This window comes from Rhea pennata, chromosome 19 (genome assembly GCF_028389875.1).
Source record: "Rhea pennata isolate bPtePen1 chromosome 19, bPtePen1.pri, whole genome shotgun sequence".
NCBI classification, from domain to species: Eukaryota; Metazoa; Chordata; class Aves; order Rheiformes; family Rheidae; genus Rhea; species Rhea pennata.
In genome coordinates, this window is record NC_084681.1 from 7,037,089 (window position 1) to 7,058,063 (window position 20,975).

The 20,975-nt window shown below is 63.4% G+C and overlaps 1 protein-coding gene across 1 annotated transcript in view; it reads right to left on the reverse strand.

Annotated features, from left to right (window-relative positions):
* CACNA1G (calcium voltage-gated channel subunit alpha1 G) overlaps nucleotides 1-20,975 on the reverse strand; it is a 128,893-nt gene that overhangs the window by 103,252 nt on the left and 4,666 nt on the right. The window contains exons 2-3 of the mRNA XM_062592076.1: nucleotides 2,685-2,796; nucleotides 2,061-2,194 (exon numbers count right to left, since the gene is read on the reverse strand). Of these exons, the coding sequence (XP_062448060.1) occupies nucleotides 2,061-2,194; nucleotides 2,685-2,796 (246 nt within the window). The remainder of the gene's footprint in view (nucleotides 1-2,060; nucleotides 2,195-2,684; nucleotides 2,797-20,975) is intronic.

Here is a 20,975-nt window from a genome sequence, read left to right on the forward strand (position 1 = left end):
GTAATACAAATAATAAGATGCTTTGAAGAGATTCATTGTGTGCAAAGGCAAAAGGACATTTTGTGCGTCACCTTTACTTTTCCCAGTAAACAGTACCTGACGTGAAAAAGCAAAGAGGCAGAAGGGAGCTTTGCCTCCCTTTCGCTCCCATGGGCTCCTCTGTGGACTTTGCAGGCAGCAAACGACGGCAGAAACCAGCACTAGGCAGCACAAAGATCTGATTTTTTTTCCTGTGGAAGCCTAACCATGATTGAAACCTAATCTGAGGACCCCTGCTGCTCACAGCACATCTCCGGAGGTCTCTCCCAGGGGCAGGGAACTCCTCAGCATAGTGCCATGCCGGGTTTCTCTACCGGGCATGGGCAGCCAGCAGCCACCTTGCTTCCCACCTAAGGTGTCAAGGCAGTCCCATTCCTTCCCAGGAGCAGCTACCCCAGAACACACCTGCCTGTGGCTTTGTGCATTTGCCAACATGGAACTACCAGCACACAGAGCTGGCATTCCTGTTCTGCCACGCAATCTCTGCTAGCAGCCATCTCCCCTTTGCAGGAAGAGGGCTCCAGCCACAGGACACGTGCAGCCTGCCACGGCAGCGCTGCACAGGCAAGGTGCCCGCAGAAAGGCTATAAAATCCTCTAGCCTGGAGAAGTTTTGACAGCCCAGTCTCGTGTTTACAGCCCTGCCAGAGCGGATCAGACCTGGGGTCCCATCTCATCCAACATCCTGTCGCTGTGGCCAGTAACGTTCTCCAGATGCTTCAAGAAGAAATGTAAGCCCTCTAACACGAGCAGTTAGAGGCTGTCTCAAGCACAAAGCATGACATTTTGTGCCTTCTGCAGAAGATCGGTTTATATTGACTGTTCCAGCTCCTAGCCTTTCTGTTCTCCATCTCTGCAGCCAATCTGGGTTTTGAGCCTCACTAAATCTTTTGGCCTCTGCAGCATCCTGTGGCAGCGAGCTCCCCGGTCGAACGATGGAGCTGGGAGACAAGGTACTTCCTTGCTGGTTTGTATCTGGCCACCTTGTCCTCACTGGCTTCCTAGCTCAACCACAAGACATGAGTCATCACCCTACAGGGCCGGTGGCTGACCATCAGCAAGGCACACAAACATCTCATCCCATCTCGGCGGACATCAAGCATCCTGCTGACACCCTCGCCTGGGAAATGGCCCAGCTGGGAGGGTCCACCGGTCCATTCCAGGAAAATCCAGTTAATCTGATCTGTATCTGTATTGAAAGGGGAAAAAACACCATTTTCCCAAAGATCCTTGGGCTCTTGGAGGAGGGAGGGGAGGCAAGGGCCGGTGAGTGCTTAATGTGTTGGAGAAGCTTGGCTTTTTGGCCAGGGGCCAGGAACTTTTCATGTGGATTTCCAGGCACAGCCAGGAGATTCTCGGGTGTTAGAAGAGCCTTTAATTCAAACCAGGTGCCTCTGAAAGGAAAACGCTTAAAAAGGCAAACTTGGTCGCTTTCCCTCAAAGAAAATAAAGCGGGCAATCACGCACATCTCACTGAAACATTCCTCTTGGAACCCAGCTCCTTGCTCTAAACGATCTGCTGAAACCTCATCCACTGGGCAATCCGCATGAAACTGAGACTACCAGTGCTGCTGGAGCCAGAAAACCAGTTCAGCTGCGTGCCAGGCGAGCCCGCCCGAGAGCCGACAGCGCGGGACGCAGCGGGCTGGCGCAGAGCGACGGCGAACCGTTCTTGCCCTGCTCCGCCGCTCTCCCTTTTGTTGCTGGCACCTGTACGCCTACGGCGGGCGCTGCCGCGGGGAGACGCGATGACCCTGCTGCCGAGCGCTAGGAGACACGGCGCTCGCATAGCACGAGCTCCAGGTGCTGCCCTGAGGGTCTGCCTCGGAGCCGTGGTCCGGCCATCACCCTCGCCGCACGGACAGGCGACGCCGCTGACCCTGGTGCGCAGCTGGGGCCAGCAGGACCTTAGCGCTCACCAGCGCAGGACGTCCTCTCCAGCATGGGACATCCGCTCCCCCAAAATCCGAGGCTCGCGGCACGGCGAGGGGAAGGGCGCCGTCCCCGGCGCGCCCGGCTTACCCTGCTACGACGATGAAGAAATCCAGGCGGTTCCACGTGTCTCCCAGGTAGCATTTCTTCCCAAAGATCCCCAGCGCAATCATCTTGACTATCATTTCCACAGCGAAGAAGGCAAAGATGAAGTCGTCAAAGCTCTGGAAAAGAGGAGGGCAGAAAGGGGTCAGGGCGAAGCGCTCCCGCGGCTGCACGGGGCACCCCAGCACCCTCCCTCCACGCGGAGGCTTCGCTTGCGGCAGGTCCGCGCTCACACCGGGGCAGGGAGCTAAACTCAAGGATCGCTGCACGTGGCCTCGGTTCGCAGCACCGAGGGATAAGTCACCGAGCAGATTCGGCGCTGAGAGCGGCCAGCCCAGTTCAGCCAACAGCCCCAGGCTGCTGGGAAGGGAACAGCTCCTAGTACGGGGCACAGGACAGGAGAGAACAATTCGGGTCCTGCTTTCGCTGCCAACGAGATGGTTAAACCCCCCGAGCGGCTCAAGCAGGGCTCGGCTGCGACGGTGCCGCCGCGGCCGGCAGGGTTTGCGCTATGCGGTTGCACGGGAGCACCTAAATCTGAAACCCGGGCGCAGGCAAGACCCCAACCACCCCACGGGCGCGCGAGCGTCTCGGCCGCCCGGGCCGTACCTGGAGGATCCGGCAGCGCGGCGAGTCGCAGGCGAGGTCTTCGCAGGGGTGGAACATGCCCAGCGTGACGCAGTTGAGGAGGATCACCAGCATGCTCACCCGCTCGAACCACGTGGGCGGCAGCCGCGTCAAGGAAGCCAACGGCCCCCGGGAGAGCGCGAGCGGGGCCGCGCGGGACGAACGACCCGCGCGCCCGCCCCGGGTTCCTCGCCCCGCGCCGCTTCGCCCCTCTCCAGCCTTCTTCCCCGGCCCCCGTCTGGCGCCGCGTTTAAAGAAGAGCGGGGAGGAGAGCGCGCACGCAGTCCCCGCCGGCTCGCAAACATCGCCCTGCTCTTTAAAGCAGGGTCCGTGCCAAGCCCTGCTGCCCCGGAGGGCAGACGCTCTCCGGGGCCTCGTGGAAAGCCTGCGTGTTGCTTGCGTACCCAAACGGCAAGGCGAGGGCACGCTTTCCCCGCGGCGACATCACGGCTAGCGCGAAAAAAACACTACGAAGTTGCATGGCAGGACTGCCGAGGACTGATATGATGGATTAAAAAATTAATTTAAAAGAACGATACAAACTTTTAGGAGGAAAAAAAAACCCATTAATTTCTTCTCCTGGCATTTTACAGGAAAGCACTTTAATGGCATCGCAATCCTCTATTAGCCGTGCCGCAGCTTATCCCAGGGGCGTCTCCCCGAAGCCGGGCACTGAACTTTTCATTCCCAGTCCAAATTACAACTGTCAAAAACATTAACCAACCGCCTAAGAGGCCGAGGCCCCGCCGAGCGCGGCCCCTACCCCCACCGCTCCCGTGGCGCGCGGGGACCTGAGCAGCCGGGACGGGCTCCGACCGCTGCCGCTTTCCCGGCGGGACGAACCGCGCCGCTGCGGCACGTGGAGGGGGTCCGGCACCCGCTGCAGCTCACGGCACCTGCCCACACCCCACCTGCCTTCCCCCTGGGCCAAGCCGCCCTTTTAATCGCGCGCAGGTCTCCGGTCCCTCCCGGGGCTGCAGTAACGAGATTGCTCCCACCTGGCAGCTCTTTAACTGCTTCCCGGTGTGCAGCCCCCACCCGGGGCCGGGGCAGTCACGGGGGCACCGGCGGGTGCGATCACCCCGCCGGACCGGGGTGCTCGGACGAGCAAAGGCGGCGGCGGCGGCGGCGGCCCGGGCAGGCGCCTCGCGGGCAGCGCGGCTCCCGCCCGCTTTCCCGCGGGAACTCCCGCAAAACCGCGCGCGGCTGAGCCGCCGGCAGCCCGCGGCGTTTAACCGGGAGCAGTTATTTGCACAAGATCGGAGCGGAAATTCCCACCGTCAGGCTGTTGGGGCGGCGGCCTGGAATAACATCCATCGCAAGGGCAGGGCCGGGCGGAGAGGCGGGCGGCCCCGGGGCGGCCGAGCAGCCGCGGGCACCGCGACGGCGCTCCCTTCGCTCCCGGCGGCGTCTGCAGACCGTCTCGGCGGCGGACGGCTCCCCGGGGCGAGCCCGCTGCGCTCGCCCGCACCGCGTCACCCGGACGAGACGCGGAGGGAAGCGGAGGAAACGCGGCTCGCACCGTCCCCGCGCCACAGATCAGAGGCGTAGAATCGATTTTTAAAGAGAAATTGATTTTTTTTTAAAAGAAAAACAAATAAACGATTTCGCACACACAAGACCAAGAAACGAAAAAAAAAGAAAAAAAGCGTCCCATGCCGCAGGGCGTGTTAAACCAGGTCCCTGCTCTTCAGGACCGCTTATCCCAGGTTGCTTTTAATAATTCACAGTTTTACCATCAGCTTTGTCAAGGTAAATAACCAAAATGTTTATGGATACTTTTGAAGCAGAAAAATCCCTGTTTCTGCCACATAGACTTTTGCTACAACCTAGCTATTCAATTTTTTTTCTGTAATGCTATAACAGAAACGAAAGCACCCCGAAGCCCGACCTGTCGCAACGAGGAGGCGAGAGCCCGCGCTGCCCGGGCTTGACGCGACCGAGAGAGAGAGGCACGGCGAAGCGCCGGCCCCGAGCCGCCTGCGGAAGCCGGGACGAAATGCGGCGGCGGCGGCGGCACGCGGCAAAGGGCTTCGAGGGCCCGGAAGGGTTTTGTGCAGATGCGGAGCGAAAACTGGGTTGCAATGACACGCTTGCCCTGCAGTGAGCAGGCCGAAAAAAAAAAAAAAAAGGAAAGAAAAAAAATACTGACAAGCTTCTAATTTGCAATTTTTGGAATTTGTTTCTTCTTCGCCTCTTAGACTGAGCTTGTGAGGGCGGTTTGGGGGAAAGGGCGGCCCCGGAGCACCCAGCGCGCGGCCGCGGCCCCGGGCTCGAAGCGTTATGCAAGGCTCCCCAAGCACGGCGCGGCGCAAGCCTCATCGCTTCCTCCGCCGGCACGCGGTTGGGCTCTGTCACATATTTGTCTTATTTTGTTCCTTCTTTGTCCTTTTTTTAGTCTCCTTCTACTTTTCCCCCCTTGGAAGTACGCTGGTTTCCATGGGAACGGTGATGGTACGGGTACGGCCGGAGCTTCGGTGACGTCCGCGCGGCGGGTATAAAAGCGGATTTATGTAACGGCTTGAGAAGCGACGGAGGCTCGGGAGGCGGCGGCAGCGCGCGGCCGCCCGGGGCTCGTGCGCCCGGCCCTGGGCGAGAGCGGGCAGCGGGAGCCACCGCCGCCGCCGCCCCGGAGGCTTCCGAGCCCGGGCAAGGCAGGCACTCTGCAAGCGCGCGGAGCGGGGGCGGCCCCCCCCCCCCTCCTCCTCCTCCTCCTCCTCCTCCTCCTTCCTCGCTCCCTGGGGGAAGGAGCCCAAACCACACGATGCACCAACTCGGAAAAATCCCTCCCGCGCGGGCAGAGCCCCCCAAATCCGCTCAGGGGGAAGCCCCCCCGCTGGAAGCGCCTCCCGGGAGCGGGGCGAGCACCGTTTTCGGCCCCCGGCGCCCTCGGCCCGCGGGCCCCGTCCCCCCCACCCCCCAGCCCCGCGGCGGCGGGCTCTAGTCCCACGCCTGCCCGGCGGCTCTCGAGCCCCGCCGGCACCGAATCCCGCGCCGCTAAGGCTACGCGAGGCGGGCGCGTGAAAGATTCGGCCGGGGCAGGGACCGGCAGCCGGCGGCGGCGCGGGAGACGTTACGGCTCTGCCGGGTCGACCGCGGCTGCTGGTTAATTCGGCAGCTCCCTGGTCGCCCCAACAGGCGGGCGGCAGGAAGCCAGGAAGAGCCAGCACGGGAGCGCAGAGCGCGGAGCCCGGCCGGGGCGGAGGAAGCGCGGGCAGGAGCTGCGCTCGCGGCCGCCCGCGACGCCCGCCGCCGCGGGGGAGGCGGCTCGGCGGGGAGAGGCGATTCCCGCCCGGAGCGGGGCCGGAGAAACGCGGCGGCGCAGAGCAAAGCGGAGCCGCTGGAGAAGGAGCCGGCGCTCAGCGAAACCGGGCGAATCAGCTCCGTTTCCATCAGAGACGCGCGACCGGCTTCCACCCCGCGGCTCCGTTCCCGAGACGTCGGCTCTCCGGGCCGAGGATGCTCCGGGGGGAACCGGGGCGAGGGGGAGGTCGAGGCGCCCCTGTTCCAGCCGCTCGGAGCTGGGCGCGGGACGCTCCGAAGGAGCCCCGCTCCCCGGGCACCCCCGTCCGACCCGCCCTTCGCTTTCCCACCTTGCTGTTTTAACGGCACCAGCTCGAGCCCCCAAGGAACCCCGGCCAAGCCGCGCAAAAAGGCTCGGCCAAATCCACGCGCAAATCCGGCGTCGCTTTAACCTCGTGGACCAAGCCGGGGCGGGGGGGGGGGGGTAGGAGGCCGAAACGCCGCTGCCGAGGGGCCCGCGGGGCCGGGAACGGCCGAAACAAAAACGATATCCGAGGCGATGCTCTCCTTCGGGAAAAACGCTTCTGCAAGCATCAGTGGGAGCAGTTGGAAACACCAGGGGATCCAGCCCTTCCCACTTAATGATTTGCATTTAATTAACGCTCGGTGTAACTTTCCATGCAAAGGTCTGCAGAAGAAATACAGCTTTAGGTCAACTCAAACTACCCACGAATTTTTGGCTATATTTTCTGACCTGGCTTCGACTGGGGGGGCACAGGGGAGGGTTTATAAAGCTTGAAGATGATGACGGTTTTCCAAGTGGACTGCTTCAACGTTTCGCTTAGTAATAGAGCCAACTTCTCCTTTCTGAAAAAAAACCGCCAGAGCCCCCGAACATAAAATAAACATGCAATGCATAAAATGCGACGTTTCATTACAGGGTAAGCACTTAATTCGACTGAAGCTATCTCACACGCTTCAGATTTTAAAGCGTAAAAAGACTAAAAAAAAAGTGAGTGTGTTTCACTGTAAGCACTGGAGAAGTTTCAGAAACGGGAAGAGCGTTAAAGCGCTCGTTCTGCACGCGGGGAGCCGGAGGTGGCGGTCCCCTCGAGCACCAGGAGCGACCAGGACACGAGCGGAGCCGGCGGTCGCTCTCAAAACCGGTGCCGGGGGCTGCGGGAGCGGCTCGGCGGGGCGCCGCGGCTCCCGTGGACCGGCTGCCGTCGCGGGCGGGCGCCCGGCTCCCACGGCAGCGGATCTGTTCCACAGCCCTTCCAAATCGCTGGCAAGTGAGGTCGGCTCGAGCGAATTTGGGTGGAAATTACAGCTTTCGGGGTCTGCCTCGTGCAGAGACCTCTGCGGACCGGATAAGCTGACGCGCCGGCAGCCTGCAGCTCTTCCCGACCTCCTCCGCGCCGGGACCGGCGCGCGCCGGGCTCCGCGGTCCGGCACGAGCCCCCGCGTCACCCAGCGCCCCAGCCCGTCCCTTCCTGAAACGTTTGCTACACCAAAGCCGCGTTTTCGGGCGGCTGCGCCCGCAGCGGGCGGAAGGGCCTTCGCCGGCCCGCGCGGCTTCGACCCCGGCGCGTGACCACGAGCCCGCCGGCAAACCGCGCTGCCTCCCCCCGCGGCGCCCGCGCGCGGAAAACCCTCCGACCCAGGCTATTTGGCTACCGCATTAAGAGGCTTAAACCAACTAATTTGTAATGCTTCTGATCTCCCCGAAAGCTTCATGAAAAATGCACCATAGCCCCCAGGTTTCTTAATTTTGCAGCAGCGGCGAGGCGGCAGCGGGAGATGCTGCGCGCCAGCTCCGGGCTGCGAGCGCCGGGAGCGCCGGACCCGGCGGGCTGCGCCGGCCCCGGCCTCTGCGCTGGGGGGTCTCAGCTCTGGGGTGCCCTGCCGGGCGGGACACGGGGCGACGCTCCCCCCGGTTTACGCACGGAGGGTCCGGGCACCCCGCGCGGGGAGCCCGAGGGGGCTCGGCGAGGCGCATCAGAAACCCAGCGGCGAGCTCCAGCTCGGGGCTCAGATTTCAGATCCCCCCCCCCCACACACACACACACACTTATTTTTTGACCTCGCTCCCTGGATGTGACTCAGCCTTAAAAGACATCTCCATCCCGAGCGCGGCACGCAACTCGGAGCCGCTCCTGGGGCAAGGGGGCCTTGTTCCTCCCCCGGGACGCGAGTGCCCCCGCGCTCCGAGCTAGTTCGGGAGGGCTCCCCGCGTGGACGAGCCCTGATGAGGCCACGCCACCTAATAACGGCTCGCATCCCGCGCCCCGGCCCCCACGGGGGCCTGGACGACGACTGGCAGAAACGAAGGGAGAGGCGGGAATGCAAAACCCCTTCGCCGGGAAGCGCCTCCCTCCTCTACCTCGACGCCAAGAGAGGAAGGAGAAACCCGAGCCCCGCAAGGCCCTGCAAAGGGCAGCGCCGCACCGTGAGTCTCCCCGCGCCGCGCTCCAGCAGGAGGCTGTAATGGGAGCAAAGTGTGCTTTAAAAATTAATGTGGAACAAAAGAATTTCCACAAAATAAAAATTGCAGTTTCTTTCCCATTAATAACAAAGCACAAGCCTCGCTAAAAAGGCTGCAGGCTCCAGCGCTTGCCCTTCGCTGTCCTGTCTGCCTGTGCACCGCAACCCCAGCCTTCCCTCCTGCTCCCCACGCGCTTCGCACTTCGCCGCCGTCTGTGGCTAAAGCTCTTAGCAATGGCCGAGAAAGCTCAAACTTCCCTTTCCTAGTCCATCGCTGGTAACTCTCTCCAATCCCGTGTGATTTAATCATCCGCCCTCTAATGCAAAATGTATGTTCTAATTCTAACTAATAAGTGAAAAGCAAGAAGGAAGCAGAAAATAAAGCCATCAGGCACGGGACTGATCTGTGTTTGTCGTCTTCCTAATTCCATTATTGCTTTGAAACGAGGTCTAGATATTACTGCTCCGTCATTAACAGCTGCTCCGGTTTCCCTCCGAACCCCGGAGACCGGGTCCTAATGAAGCCGGCAGCCAGAAGAATGTTTTTTAACCACAACAACAGCAACTCAGACAGAAACTAGGATTAGAGCATCTCACAGTGCTAATATTTATCTTTGCGCAAAGCCTGCACGGAGACGAAACGCTTGGGCCGAGGCGAGGCGGCGGGGACGTATGTGCGTGCACGGAGCCGCTCTAAAGCACTCACCATCCATTTACACCTCATAAAATTCTCATTGCTTTCGCCTGTAACAAGTGCAATGACCGCACCAACCCTTATTAAAAATACTGCGATATTCTGCAGTAACAGGCTCAAGCGCCCGAGCGCAGCGCAGCGCGGGCACGGTCCCGGCCCAGCTCCCCGCCGCCGCCGGCTGCAAATATTGACCCGGCGCGCCGCTCGCCTCCCCGGGGCTCTGCAAGCGTCAGGCGCCGCGCGGCTCCAGCGGGGACCGGCCCGAGCCCGTGCTCGTCCCTCCCCGCCGCCGCCGCGCGCCGCTTGCGATGCCGGAGCTCTTCGTTGCAGCCCGGGGCAACTTCCAGCTCGCAGCGTGGCACGGGCGGAAAATCAGAGGTGCGGACCCGAGGCGAACGCGGCTGGCGAGCATCTTCCGGGCTCGAACGCGCTCAGCCCTGCTACCCCCATTCGGAGGTGGAGAAAGCGCCGATACTTTGCAGGAAGCAAAGCCAGGCACAAACAACCAAAGTCATTTTAGCTCTGCCGCGCAAAGTCAGGGCGCCGGGCGAGCGGCAGCAGAGTCGTGCCTGCAGAGGCTGAGGGGAAGGGAAGACGGGGAAAGCCCCGCGGCCGGAGCCGGCTCGGGCGCAGCGCCCAGGCCCCGGAGCTCGCGCTCGCCCCGATTCCCGCCCGTCGCGGCCGGACGGTTCGGACCGTAACTCGCTCCGGCCTGGGACGGAGGAGCACAGAGCACCTCTGCTCCGTACCAGGCCCCTGGGGCGCAGGGACGGACCCGGGCAAAACAGGACTGCTCCTGAGCAGGGACTCTTCTTTCCTTTTTTTTTTCCTCTTTAAGTTCAAAGGAATTCAGATAAACTCCCTCCCATTAGCTTCGTCTTCCGGTACCTCTGTTCTTCGGTCTTTTCGAGACTCGCAGAGGCAGTGCCAAATTGAGGCAAGGGAGCCAGTCCCCTCTCGGGAGCCAGCCCACCTCTGCGAGCCTGCGGAGCCAGGCTTATTCCGGGTTCTACCCCAGAGACTTGACCAGGAGCCTATTAAAATCGGGCCATTTATTTAGGTGCTTAGATATGGATTTCAAATGGCTAAAATTAGCCATGAAAGTTGCACTTTTATGGCTTTCTCGTCCCATGCCTCAGTTTCTAAAACCAGTGAAGGGAAGAACAATTATTTCTCTCCAACCCTTTCAAAAGCACTTTGAGATCTTCAGATGACAGCACGATTTGGTACAGACGTATTCATTATTCTTCCTCTCCATACAGCAGTGTTAAATATTTCTCCATATAAAGTCATTTTCTAAATTAGGTAAAGACGGTGAGTTTTGCACTGAGCACATGTGGATATTTTTATAAAATGTTTAAAACTCCTCGTCTGACTTTTCCTTCCCTTGAAGGACACTGTACTGAATTAAACCCTCCCGTGACCCCGTTTCGTTTCGTTTCGCCCCGGAGTTCTTCCGAGGAAGACTCAGCCAAAAAGTAACACCAGAAGCTCGTTTCACTGGGGATCGGGTTCGCACGGAAGTTGGACTCGCTGGAAGCGGAACGGGGGTGGGATGCGCTGGGGGAGGCCCCGGAGGGTTTAGGCACCGTTCGGCTACCCAGGCAGGCGGCGTCCGCACAAATCCCCGCAGGAACCAGTGTCACAGATGGATTCTCCAAATCCGCTCTCCGATTTCCGACTCGTCTCGATTTTGCCAGGCTAAAAACGCTGCCGAAGTCACCGCGCCACCACCGGCTCCTCTCCCGCCTCCCCGGAGAGCACACCGAGCTGCCCCCGGGGAGGAGGCAGCGGCCGCGCGGCCGGGTTAAACGCTACGGATAGCCCAAATAAGCGGGATCACGGCGCAGGGCCCTGGGAGAAAGGGCTCCCTCCTCCTCCTCTTCCCGCGCCGCCCAGACACCGACGGCCCCGCGCGGGAACCAGCTCGGTCCTCGGGAATGGGCCAAAGCAGCCAGGAGGAAAGAAAAAGGGGGAGTCCCTGCCGGACGCGCAGGCAGGGGGGCTCGAGGCGGCAGGACGAAGGCGGCGGCGTTCCTACCGAGGCCCGGGGCAAAGGGCCGGGGGGCCGCGGGGCAGCGCGGCTCCCCTCCCGCGCCCCTTCCTAGCCTCGGGAGCGACTCCCCGCACGCTAACTGCTGCGATTCGCCGCGCTGTGAGCGTCTGCCGGAACGACGCTCGCCTCTAAAGCCAGCCCTTACGGGGCCCCGCTCCACCTGGGGCGAACTTCACTGCTCGACCTTCCCGAGACACCATCGGGAACCTTGGAGGGGATCCAGAGAGAGGCCTGACCCGCGGGGAAAGGCCGAGTACACTAAACACGTACCGCGGGGCCCCGGGGCCATTTGCGGGGCTGGGAGGCACCAGGATCCTCCGTGGCGGGAGGAAAAGGGCCCGCCGGGAACGCACCCACGAGTAGGGTTTGGATAAGGGCAGGGCGGTGGCAGGACGTTTCCCAGGAAAGCCCGGCTTGTCCCTGCGTTTGCATCCCAAAACTGCCCCAGTGGGGACGGTACAGGGAGCCTCCCCGCCCCGCGGCCCGCGCAGGGACCCGCCGCGGCGCGGCTCGGCGCCCGCGGGCCGCTCGCAGCCGGCAGCCCGCTGCGGCGCCCGGGAGCCCCGGCGGCTCCCGGCCGGGCTGCCCCAGGCCGTGCTTCGACGCGGCTCGTCGCACCCGAACCGGGATCCCGCCACCCCGATTCACCGCAGGGTGCCAGGGGCCGGCGCAGGTGCCGGAAGGTGCACGAGAAGAGCGGGTGGGCGGCAGCGCGGGCTGCAGCGGGGTCCCGCCGCCGGCAAGGTCGCCGCACCGTCCCGTGCGACTGTTGCCTCCATCAGCGCGGAAGAGACTAAAACCTCCCGGCTTCGCAGACGGGAGCCGCAGGAAGAGCCTCGAGCAGGTCTTTTACTGCAGACTCCGAGGCGAGAGCCGGGGCTCGGCCGTCGGTGGCAGCACGGACGCACCGGCGCCTGCCCCCGGGAACCGCCTGCGGAGACGGCGGGCAGCGGCAGTGCCGGGGGAGGACGGAGCGGAGCAGCGCGGCGCGGGGAGAAGGGCTCCCGGCCAGCAAACACGCCTCTGCGGAGCCGCCGGCGGGGAAGGAGCGACACCCTCGCCCTCCGCGCCCTGCCTCGCAGCGCGACGCTTCCGCCCGTAAAAAACGCGTTTGAGCGACAGCGGCAAAATCCCGTTCGCCCCCAGCCCGTGCCCGCCGCATCGCGGGGCTGCGACGCGTCTTCGGAAGCCGTCAGCCCCGAGCAGCCCCGGCTCCGGTTAACCGTCTCCAAAGGACAAGCGGAAACAGACTGGAGGAAAGGGGAAGCAAGGATATTAAGGGGAACCTTAATATTTAACGCGCCTGCCCTGGTTTCGCTCCGCAAATAAATCGGCAAATAAGTCAGGCATCTCTCCGCCAGGCCCTCGCGCAGGGCTTGCGCCGGCCACTGCACCGCTTCTCGGAGCGAGATTTTGTCAGGCCGGCCCACGCCAGCCCCGCTTTCTCCCTTTGCTCCCCCCGTGGGATCCTCTTTGCTGCAGGAACAGCAGCGGCTAGAAAACCGGGAAATATCCACAAAAAACAAGTTCGGAATTAAAAACTGCAGCTGCTCGCGGCGGAAACCTGGTTCTCAGAGCTACGTGCCGCCCTCCGGGGCTCAGGGACCGCCGAGCGAGCTGCGCGCCCGAAGCAAGGCGGCCGCGGCCCGAGCTGGCCGAACAGCACGTGCAAACAGAGCGTTTGCAAACAAACAGAGCGAGGCAGACGTCGCCGGCGGAAACGATCCGGGGAAGGAAGTCTCTTCGGGCTGAGAAGGCTGCGATCCGCTCGTGGGCAGTCCGAGGAAAGAATGCAGTGACGTCCGTCAAGCTAATAAATGAACGAGGCAAATTATTCACGACAAATTATTCGCCCGGCTCCGCATCCAGGAGAGAAATTGAGAAAGCAGCAAAGCGTACCAAGAGCTCCTGGGAGCCGGGCCGGGGCCGGCGAGCAGCGGGCGGCCCGGAGACCGACGGAGCGTTTGATTCAGACGGGTCCGGGAAGAGCTCAGCTCGCCCCGGTAATTCGGGTTTGGGCGCTGCTAATCCCGGAGCTGGAGCCCACCATCTCACGCTCGTTTTCACGCCGCGCCGGCGGCAGGAGAGGGCACGTCCGCGCCGCTCGCGGCCGCCTGCCCGCCCCGGCGCTTTGCCCACGCGAACGCCGGCCCGCGGGAGAAGGCTCTGCTCCGAGCGCCGCGCAGGCCCTTTGCCTTCGCCTCTTTGCTCCGCTTGCCCGGGTGCGAGCCGGCTCCCCCGGGCCGGGCGGACGGATGGACGGACGGCCTCCTCCGAGGTCCGTTCTCAGGGCTGTAAAAGCCAGCGGCCCGCCGCAACCGAGCCCCCTCCTTCCACGGGAACCCGGCTCGGGGGCAGCGAGGGCGGCGGCAGCTCCCCGACCCGGGAGGCACCCGCCGCCCCCGGCCTCCCGCCGCGCCAGCGGCCGACGGGAGGAGGAAGGAAGAAGAGCTCCACGTTTTCGCATGTTCCCACAAACTCCACCCGGGTTTACGAGGCCCCGGGGAGCGGAGCGGCCGCCCGGGCAAACAGCAGGTTTGGAGGAACAGCGACTGCCAAGATACAGCATTTACATACGCACATGTATTTTACTTAAGAAATAAAATATAAAAATCGTCTGTGCAGGCAACAGGAAGGTCGTGACCGGCAGGAAGCAAGCCAGGCAGTTACGGATACTCGTTTCCAGCGGAGCACGGGGCTGCCGCACTCCCACCGGCAGCGCCGCGCTCGCTCCCCCGGCCCGGCTGCGACGCGGGGCCGTGGGAAGGTGGGAACTAGGCAGCGAAAGGTATCAAACACGGGATGAAACCGGTCCATAAATAATCCCCGGAGCACGCTCGGGTTTGGCAGCATCGCTCCCGCCCCACACGCCCCGTCCGCCTCCTTCGGCGGGTTTGGGAGCGTCCTGGATTTCTAACCTGGAAACGCGACGAGACGGCGCGAAGAGAAGCAACCCGGTCCCCTCGCGCTGCCGGGCGGCGGGGTGAAAAGCTGCTCGCCGCCGGCGAGCGCTTCGTCCCCGGCTGCAGGGAACGAGAGCCGGGGTCGATTCCCGCCCCCGCTTTTCCCGCACGCCTGTAATCCGCCAGGCGCATCACCCGCCTGGCCGCGGGGCTGAGCCCCGAGCGGAAGCACGCTGCTGCCGCCGGCCCCCCGCCGCCGCTCCTGCTCGCCTCGCTCCCTCCCAGCGGCATCCCGAGCCGAAGCCCCGGGAGGAAACGGCCGCGATTTCACATTTAATTAAGCCTCGCCGAGTTTGCGGCGGCTGTCTCGGGCGCGGCGGCGAGGACGGCACCGCGCGGCCGCGCAGGAGCGGCGGGAATCGCGCCCGCACGCCGGGACGCCCGCTCCTGGGAAAAGGCCCGCGCCGCCGCCGCTGCCGCGCTCGCGCCCCGCGGGTCAGCGCCCGGGCTTCAGGAAAAGGAGCACGGGAGCTCCGGGCCGAGCGGGGAAACCTGCTCAGAAACCCGCGCCCGCGGCAGCCGGGCTCCTCGTCAGACAGCAGCTCCGCAGGAGCAGCCCGGGGCCGGGGGCACCGCTGCGAGCCGCCGCCGCAGCGGCCCGGGTCCAGCCTGGGAACGCCGGAGGCGCCGCGGCTCCTCTCCCCGCTCCGCCGGAGGCGCGGGGGGGACGGAGGCAGGGGAAGAGCCCGCGGCCCCAGCGCGAGCCAGGGCGCCCAGCTCCGGCACGTGCCCGCCCGGCGTCGCTGCACAGGCGCGCGGAAGTCGGGCACGAGCCGGAGGAGCCGGAGGCACGCGGGTTTCCAGCGTACTTAAAGCCCGACCGATCTCTGCACCGGTTCCAGCTTCGATTGCGAAGGACCTGTCGATTCGCTCCGACAGCCCGAGCTCTCCGGGCGGGAACCATCCCGCAGGCGCTCGCGCGGCCCTGGCCCGACGCGGGCTCCCGCCAGGAAAGGCAGGAGCCACCGGCAGGACTCGGGAACGCCTCGGGCGTACTGACGCCTTGCGGCCCCGTCGCACGTGCCCAGGGTGAAGTCAGAGCTTGGGCCGCTCTGCAAGCCCTGACCCAGAGCAGACTGAGCACCAGCCGGAGAGAAAGAAAAAGAGGTTAGCCTGAAAGCTGAAAAATATATATTGACGTGTGTATTAACCCGTCCAGTTCACAGTCTTTAAAATCCAACAAACAAACAAAAAACAATCTGCAAATCCTCCCAGAGCTGCTACATTTGTCTGCGGGAATGATTTGCAGGGACGGCCCCGGGAACCAGAGATGCTCCCAAGCATCTGTGCGCTGTGTTTTTAACGGTAGGGTTGCAACACGAGGAAGGAAAGGCTGAAGCGCACTCGGCGCTGCGCTTGCAACAGCTACAAACGAACCAACGCTTAAAATTTTCAGCCTGTTGGCGGGCAATCTTGGGAAAAGCAAAGCAGCTAGGTCCGTCGCAATCGTCCAGTGCTGGTACGCAGCCGGTACCACCGCTCGAGGGTCACGGTTCGCTGCGAGAAATGCCTGCGACGCCGCTCCGGCCCCGCTCTCCTCGGCAGCCCCGTTCCGGGGCACGGATCCAAGCGGGATTTCCCCGTGCCGTGCCGTGCCGTGCCGGCAGCGGCAGGCCCCTCCGCGGGGTCACCTGGGGACGGCGCCCAGGAGGAGGATGCACCGCCGCCGCGCTGCTCCAACACTACCAGGCAGTTGCCATGGGTACGGGAGGCACACGTTGCTACGCGATGGTCCTCAGGTTGCCACGGAGACCGTAGGTATGTCACCACGCAGGGCTCATTAGTTACCATGGCTATTAAAAGGCTCCGGTCCTCCGGGGCACCTCGAGGGGCAGCAGGGGCCACGGGCGCTGCCCGCGGGAACGGGCGTCGGAGCTGGGTGTTGGAGCAGCGCCGAGCGCCGCAGCCCGCGGCGAGCGGACGCGACGGCACGGCTGCAGTCTGCCCGGCGAGCCGCGCCGCCCTGGGGACGACCGTACGGCCAGCGCGGCGCGGGCCCGCCGCCTCGCCGACCCGCGCGCTTTGAAACAGAAATTAAACGTATTATTTTATGCTCAACTCGATAGATTTCCTCGGAAGGACGTAATTTTTTACTTAACTCCAACGGACCAAGAATAAAGGAAAACCACCACAACTGAAAAACCTATAGAAAGGTACATTACCCCCTCGGAAAAAAATTAGATTCCTCCTATACAATACTATAGGATGATTTGAATATAATATACAGGAATATAGCACGTTATTAGATTGTGTAGACTCTTTCTAGAAAGAACTACGCTGTAGGACTCTAAAAATTATTCCCAAAGCCTGTTAGGTTTCAGCAGAGCTCCGCGGGTTTCCTTCCCGTTAAATCCCGCGAGACTTTTCCCTCAAAGGTCGGAGTTTTCCTTGCACCTCCGATCGCTGCCGCGACCTCGCTCGCGCTGCCAGCTGCCCGGCTCGAAGACGCCCCACGCGCCTCCCACGGCCGCGCAGAGAGGACCTCTCCCCCCCCCCCGCGAGAAAAAGGGGGGAAAAAAGACGGATTTAGGCAAAAAGTTGCCTTTGGCTGTTGCCATAGAGACTCCGTGGGAGCCACTCCGTGGCTCGGCACAGAAAACCCCAACCTTGTCCAAAAAAAAAAAAAAAAAAGGGAAGGATTTAAGATTTTAATCAGCTGCGGGCGCCGGTGCCGTCGGATGCCGTCGCCCCGCGTTCCCGAGGGGCCGCGGCAGCAGGCGGGAGAGCCGGGCCCGGGCTGGGGGCCGCCGGTTCGGCCCCACTTCCGAGGTTCCGACTTGCAAAATTTTTTAAAAGCAGCTTTTTGAACCTCCCGTGCCCGCCGGGGCAGCAGCCGGCTCCGGAAGGGAACCAAAGGGAGGGGGGAGCCGCGAGGGCGGGCATGAAAGAAAATGGCAGTTTTTAGGGAGGCCAAAAGATGGAATTTTTTTTCCCTTTTTTTTGCTTTTTTGCTTTGGAGGAGGAGGAGGAGGATGGAGCAACGGGAGCGACCAGCTCCGGCACATGGTGCTGAAGAGCTGCTGGGATGCTCTCGCAGGACGCGCGGGTCCGGAGCGGGACGGGTCCGCGCCGGCTCCGACGTCCCGAAGGCTCAGCCCTCTCCGCCGCGGCCCGGCCCTCCGCTCTGCCGGGTTTTCCCTCCCAGACAAGCTCGCGCCTTGCTGCGGCGGCAACCTAGCAGCCAGCCTGCTCGCGTTGCCGCTCCCTTCACCCGCTGCCAGCAAAACAAAATAAAATTCAACCCCACCAGCTAAGCAAAACGTTTCCCGGCAGCGGCGCTGCTTCGCCCGTAAGCTTCACCGCTCAGCCGGTACAGCCAGCAGCGTGGAGGAAGTGGGAAAGGAAAAGAAACACCAAAAACCCTGAAAAATCCAGCCCGTAACGCATAACGCGTTCTTGCGACCGTCTCGAAGTTGCTCTTTTTGGCCACCTCCGACGGCAGCCCGAGCGAGGCGTCCCGGCGGCGCCCACCCCGCGGACCCCAAAGCCACCTGCACGGAGGGCTCGGGGGCCGGCGAGGCGGCTCCCGGGCAGCAGGGCTGGGACGCGGCTCCGAGGGGGCCCGGGAGCGCCGGGAAGAGCCGCTCGGAGCCGCGTTCAGCTGCGGGGCCTCAAGATCGTGAGGTTTGCGGAAGGCCAAAACGAGGAACTTGGAAAAGGGAGCGGATTAGGCTGCAGGACAGCACGAGCTCGGTCTCCGCGGCGCAGCGGGCAGAATCCCGCAGCGGCCGCAGCACGGCACGGCACGGCACGGCCCCCGCCGGAGGCGGCTGCTCCCGGCACGGCACGGCACGGCATGGCGCGGGCCCGCTCGGTCGCCCCGCGCTCGTCTCGGCCGCCAGCCCCCGGCGCCAAGCTGCTTTCGACGCTTCGAGGAGCCCGCAGGGAGGAAGGTTTCGCAAGCTTTTCCGCTAACCCCGTCGCTCCTCGCTTTGGAGGACGGAGCCGCTGCAGCGGCAGGCCCTCTGCAAGCGGAGATCGGGGGCGGCCAGGAGGGTGTCGGAGGGATGGCAAGCGGGTGGCGGCTTACGGGGCGCCGGCTACCGTGCCCAGATAAAGGCTACGGCTCGCTCCGAGCGGGACGTACGGAGCACCCGCAGGCAGGGTTTCCGAGGGTGCTGCCTGCAGGCGCCCTGCCGCGTGAGCCCACTCCCGCAGCCCCACGTCCCCGTCCGCGCCCGGGGAAGGGCTGGGCAAACCCCGCCGCAGGCTCAGCCGGCTCCGCGCGCCCGGAGCCCCGCGGCCGGCCCGACGCTGCCCCGGCCCCACCGCCGCCCCCGGCCCCCTCCCCCCGAGCCACTCCAGCTCCCTGCTCCTGCCTCGCTGTGCCTGCGTGTGGGTGTATTTGGAAACGAGAGCTTTCCAGCTGAACTGCAAAATGAAACGCAGGGATCACAACTCCTCGAATAGATTCATCACACACACACCAACCTCCACTCTGCCCCCAATGCAAATCCAAGGCAGTAGTAAAACGCAGCGGTGGAAACCCAAGACACTGCAAAGATAAAAGGGGCAGAGCTGGGGAGGGGGGAGAAGGGGCCGCAGAAAGGAGCACCCGATGCCCCCGTTCGCGGCAAAGGGGTTTCCGACTTAGCGCGAGGTGCGCGGCTCGGCCCCGGATCGCCCGGCCGCGAGGAAGCGCAAAGCGAAACGCAGCAGAAAGCCCGACCCGAGCGCGGAGCGTGCCCGCCACGGGGAGCGCCGGAGCCGGGGTGCCGGAGCCGTGGAGCCGGGGCGGCGGGCGCCGCGCAGGCCTGGGCGCTCTTCCAGCCGGCGACCCCGGGGACGGGCGCCGGGCACGCTCCACCGTCGGGGAAGAGGCGGCGGCGGGATGAGACAAAAGCATCCTAACAGCTGCCGTCGCCGCGGCAACGCCTAACGAAGGCCGTGCTCGTTTGATAGGGAAGGCGATGGAGAGGCGAGCACCGGGGACGCCCCGGTTCTCCCGGCGCCGGGAGCGGGCGCTGGGGACTCCCCGGGTAGCCCGGAGCCGCGAGGCAGTGGAAAGCTGGTGGTCCCGGCGGGAAGCGTCCCCCAACGCGGGCTGGTGTCAAGCTCGAGGGAGATCCCGGGCGCTGCCCAGGCGGCTGCAGCCCAGGCCCGAGGCAGGCAGCTCCGGCGGGTCTCGGCCTCCTTCGGGACTGCAGACAACGAAGCGGTTTACGCCGCGGAGAGGCCTTCAGGACGCGCCCACATCCCCCGCCGGAGGAACGAGGATCCCGAGCCCGGCCTCCGCGCCGGCGCTCCGAGCAGCGCCCGAGCCGGCCCCGCGCCGCGACCCCGAGCGGCGCGCCGGCCCCCGGCCGCAGCCCGAGGCGGACTTACGTTCCTCCAAAGGAAGATAAGTCAATAACCACATACAGTAGCAGTTAGAAGTCAGATATTAATTTAATTCCTCTCCTCCCTGTCGGCCCAAATAAGCATTAATTCACTGGAGCGCTGGGGCCCGATTATTCATCGTTCTTACTGGGGTTTCTGTTTTCTCCGGTTCAGGCAGAATTACTATCTCCGAGCTGTCCAGAAAGCAAGGTGCCCGAGTGAAAAGCGCCGTGCGTCTAACACAAGTACCTGAAACCCGGGCAGGATTCTTTTTTTCGTGTTATTAGCGGATAAGATCGAAGCGGAGGCTGGTTAAAGCGCAGCGCAGCAAATGCATTTGAAAGCTGCCTTCAGCCCTCAGCAAAGGAAACATTTTCAAGCTTCCTACAGACCTCAGGGCTGTGGGATCCTGCCCCGGGGTTTGGCGTCCTTTTGAGCACGAGGCAGGACGCGCCGGCGGCAGGGACGGGGCGCATCCCCGGAGGCTGCGCCCGCCCGCCCCCGGCCCAAATAGCCGGGCTCCTCTCGAGTCTCGTCTCAACCGAGAGCTAAAAATGAACCTTATTCACGATTAACATCTATATTTGCAGAGCGTGGCTGTCAGCTTAACGCAAAATAAACGTTTTGGCACACAGTTGCAGGCAGAGGGGATGAGCCCTGCCCTCCAGAAGGGAGCTTTATCCTCAGAACGGGTTAGCGATCAGTTCCTAATTAAATTAACAAATCATTAACGAGCCCCACTCGCTATCTATCGGGGCAGAGGCCGGCTCCGCTTTGCCGCGCTCGAGGGCCGAGCCGTAATTCCGGAGGAGGAGCGCTAAACCTGACCCGATTAAGTTACGAACCACGGGAAACCCCAAAGGCGCGAAAGCTCCCCGGCGGCCGCCTCACCGTCAGGCGCTGACCGGCGCTGGGTAAATCGTCACCGAGCGCCGCAGGCAGAGCTCGAGCCCGAAACTTTGTCACGGCAAATACCCAGGCCGAGAAACGTGCTTTTTCCATCTGCTCGAAGGCTGTTCGCGCGAGCTGTGGTAGGAAGCAGATGTGAACGCATCCCGGAGCGCAACCAATCGTTAGTCACTGGGTTACATAAAACCGGGAGAATTTCCTCCTTTTTCGCCCCGCCGTGCTCCGCGGCCGAGGGCTGCTCGCGGAGCCGCCCCGTCCCGCGCTGGGGGAAGCTCCGCGCGCGGCCCCGCGGCCGAGGCGCTCCGCCGGCCCGGCCGGGGCAGGGGAAGCCACGGGCTGGCCGCGGAGCGGGCCGGGAAACGCTCGGGGCTCCCAGCTAACCGGGATGCTCCACCTCCTCCAAACCACGGCAGAGCTTCAAAGCCTTCCCGACCTGCCTCCAGCTCGCAGCTATTCGCCGCTGCGGGTTGCTCTTAACCCACTTGAGAAATAAGAGTAAATAACCAAGGGACACGGCCTCTCCCGGGTTTTGGGTAACCAAACTGGCCGCTTCGGGGCATCCCGGGCCAGGCAAACACTCGCCCACGCTGCCGTGCCAAGGAAAA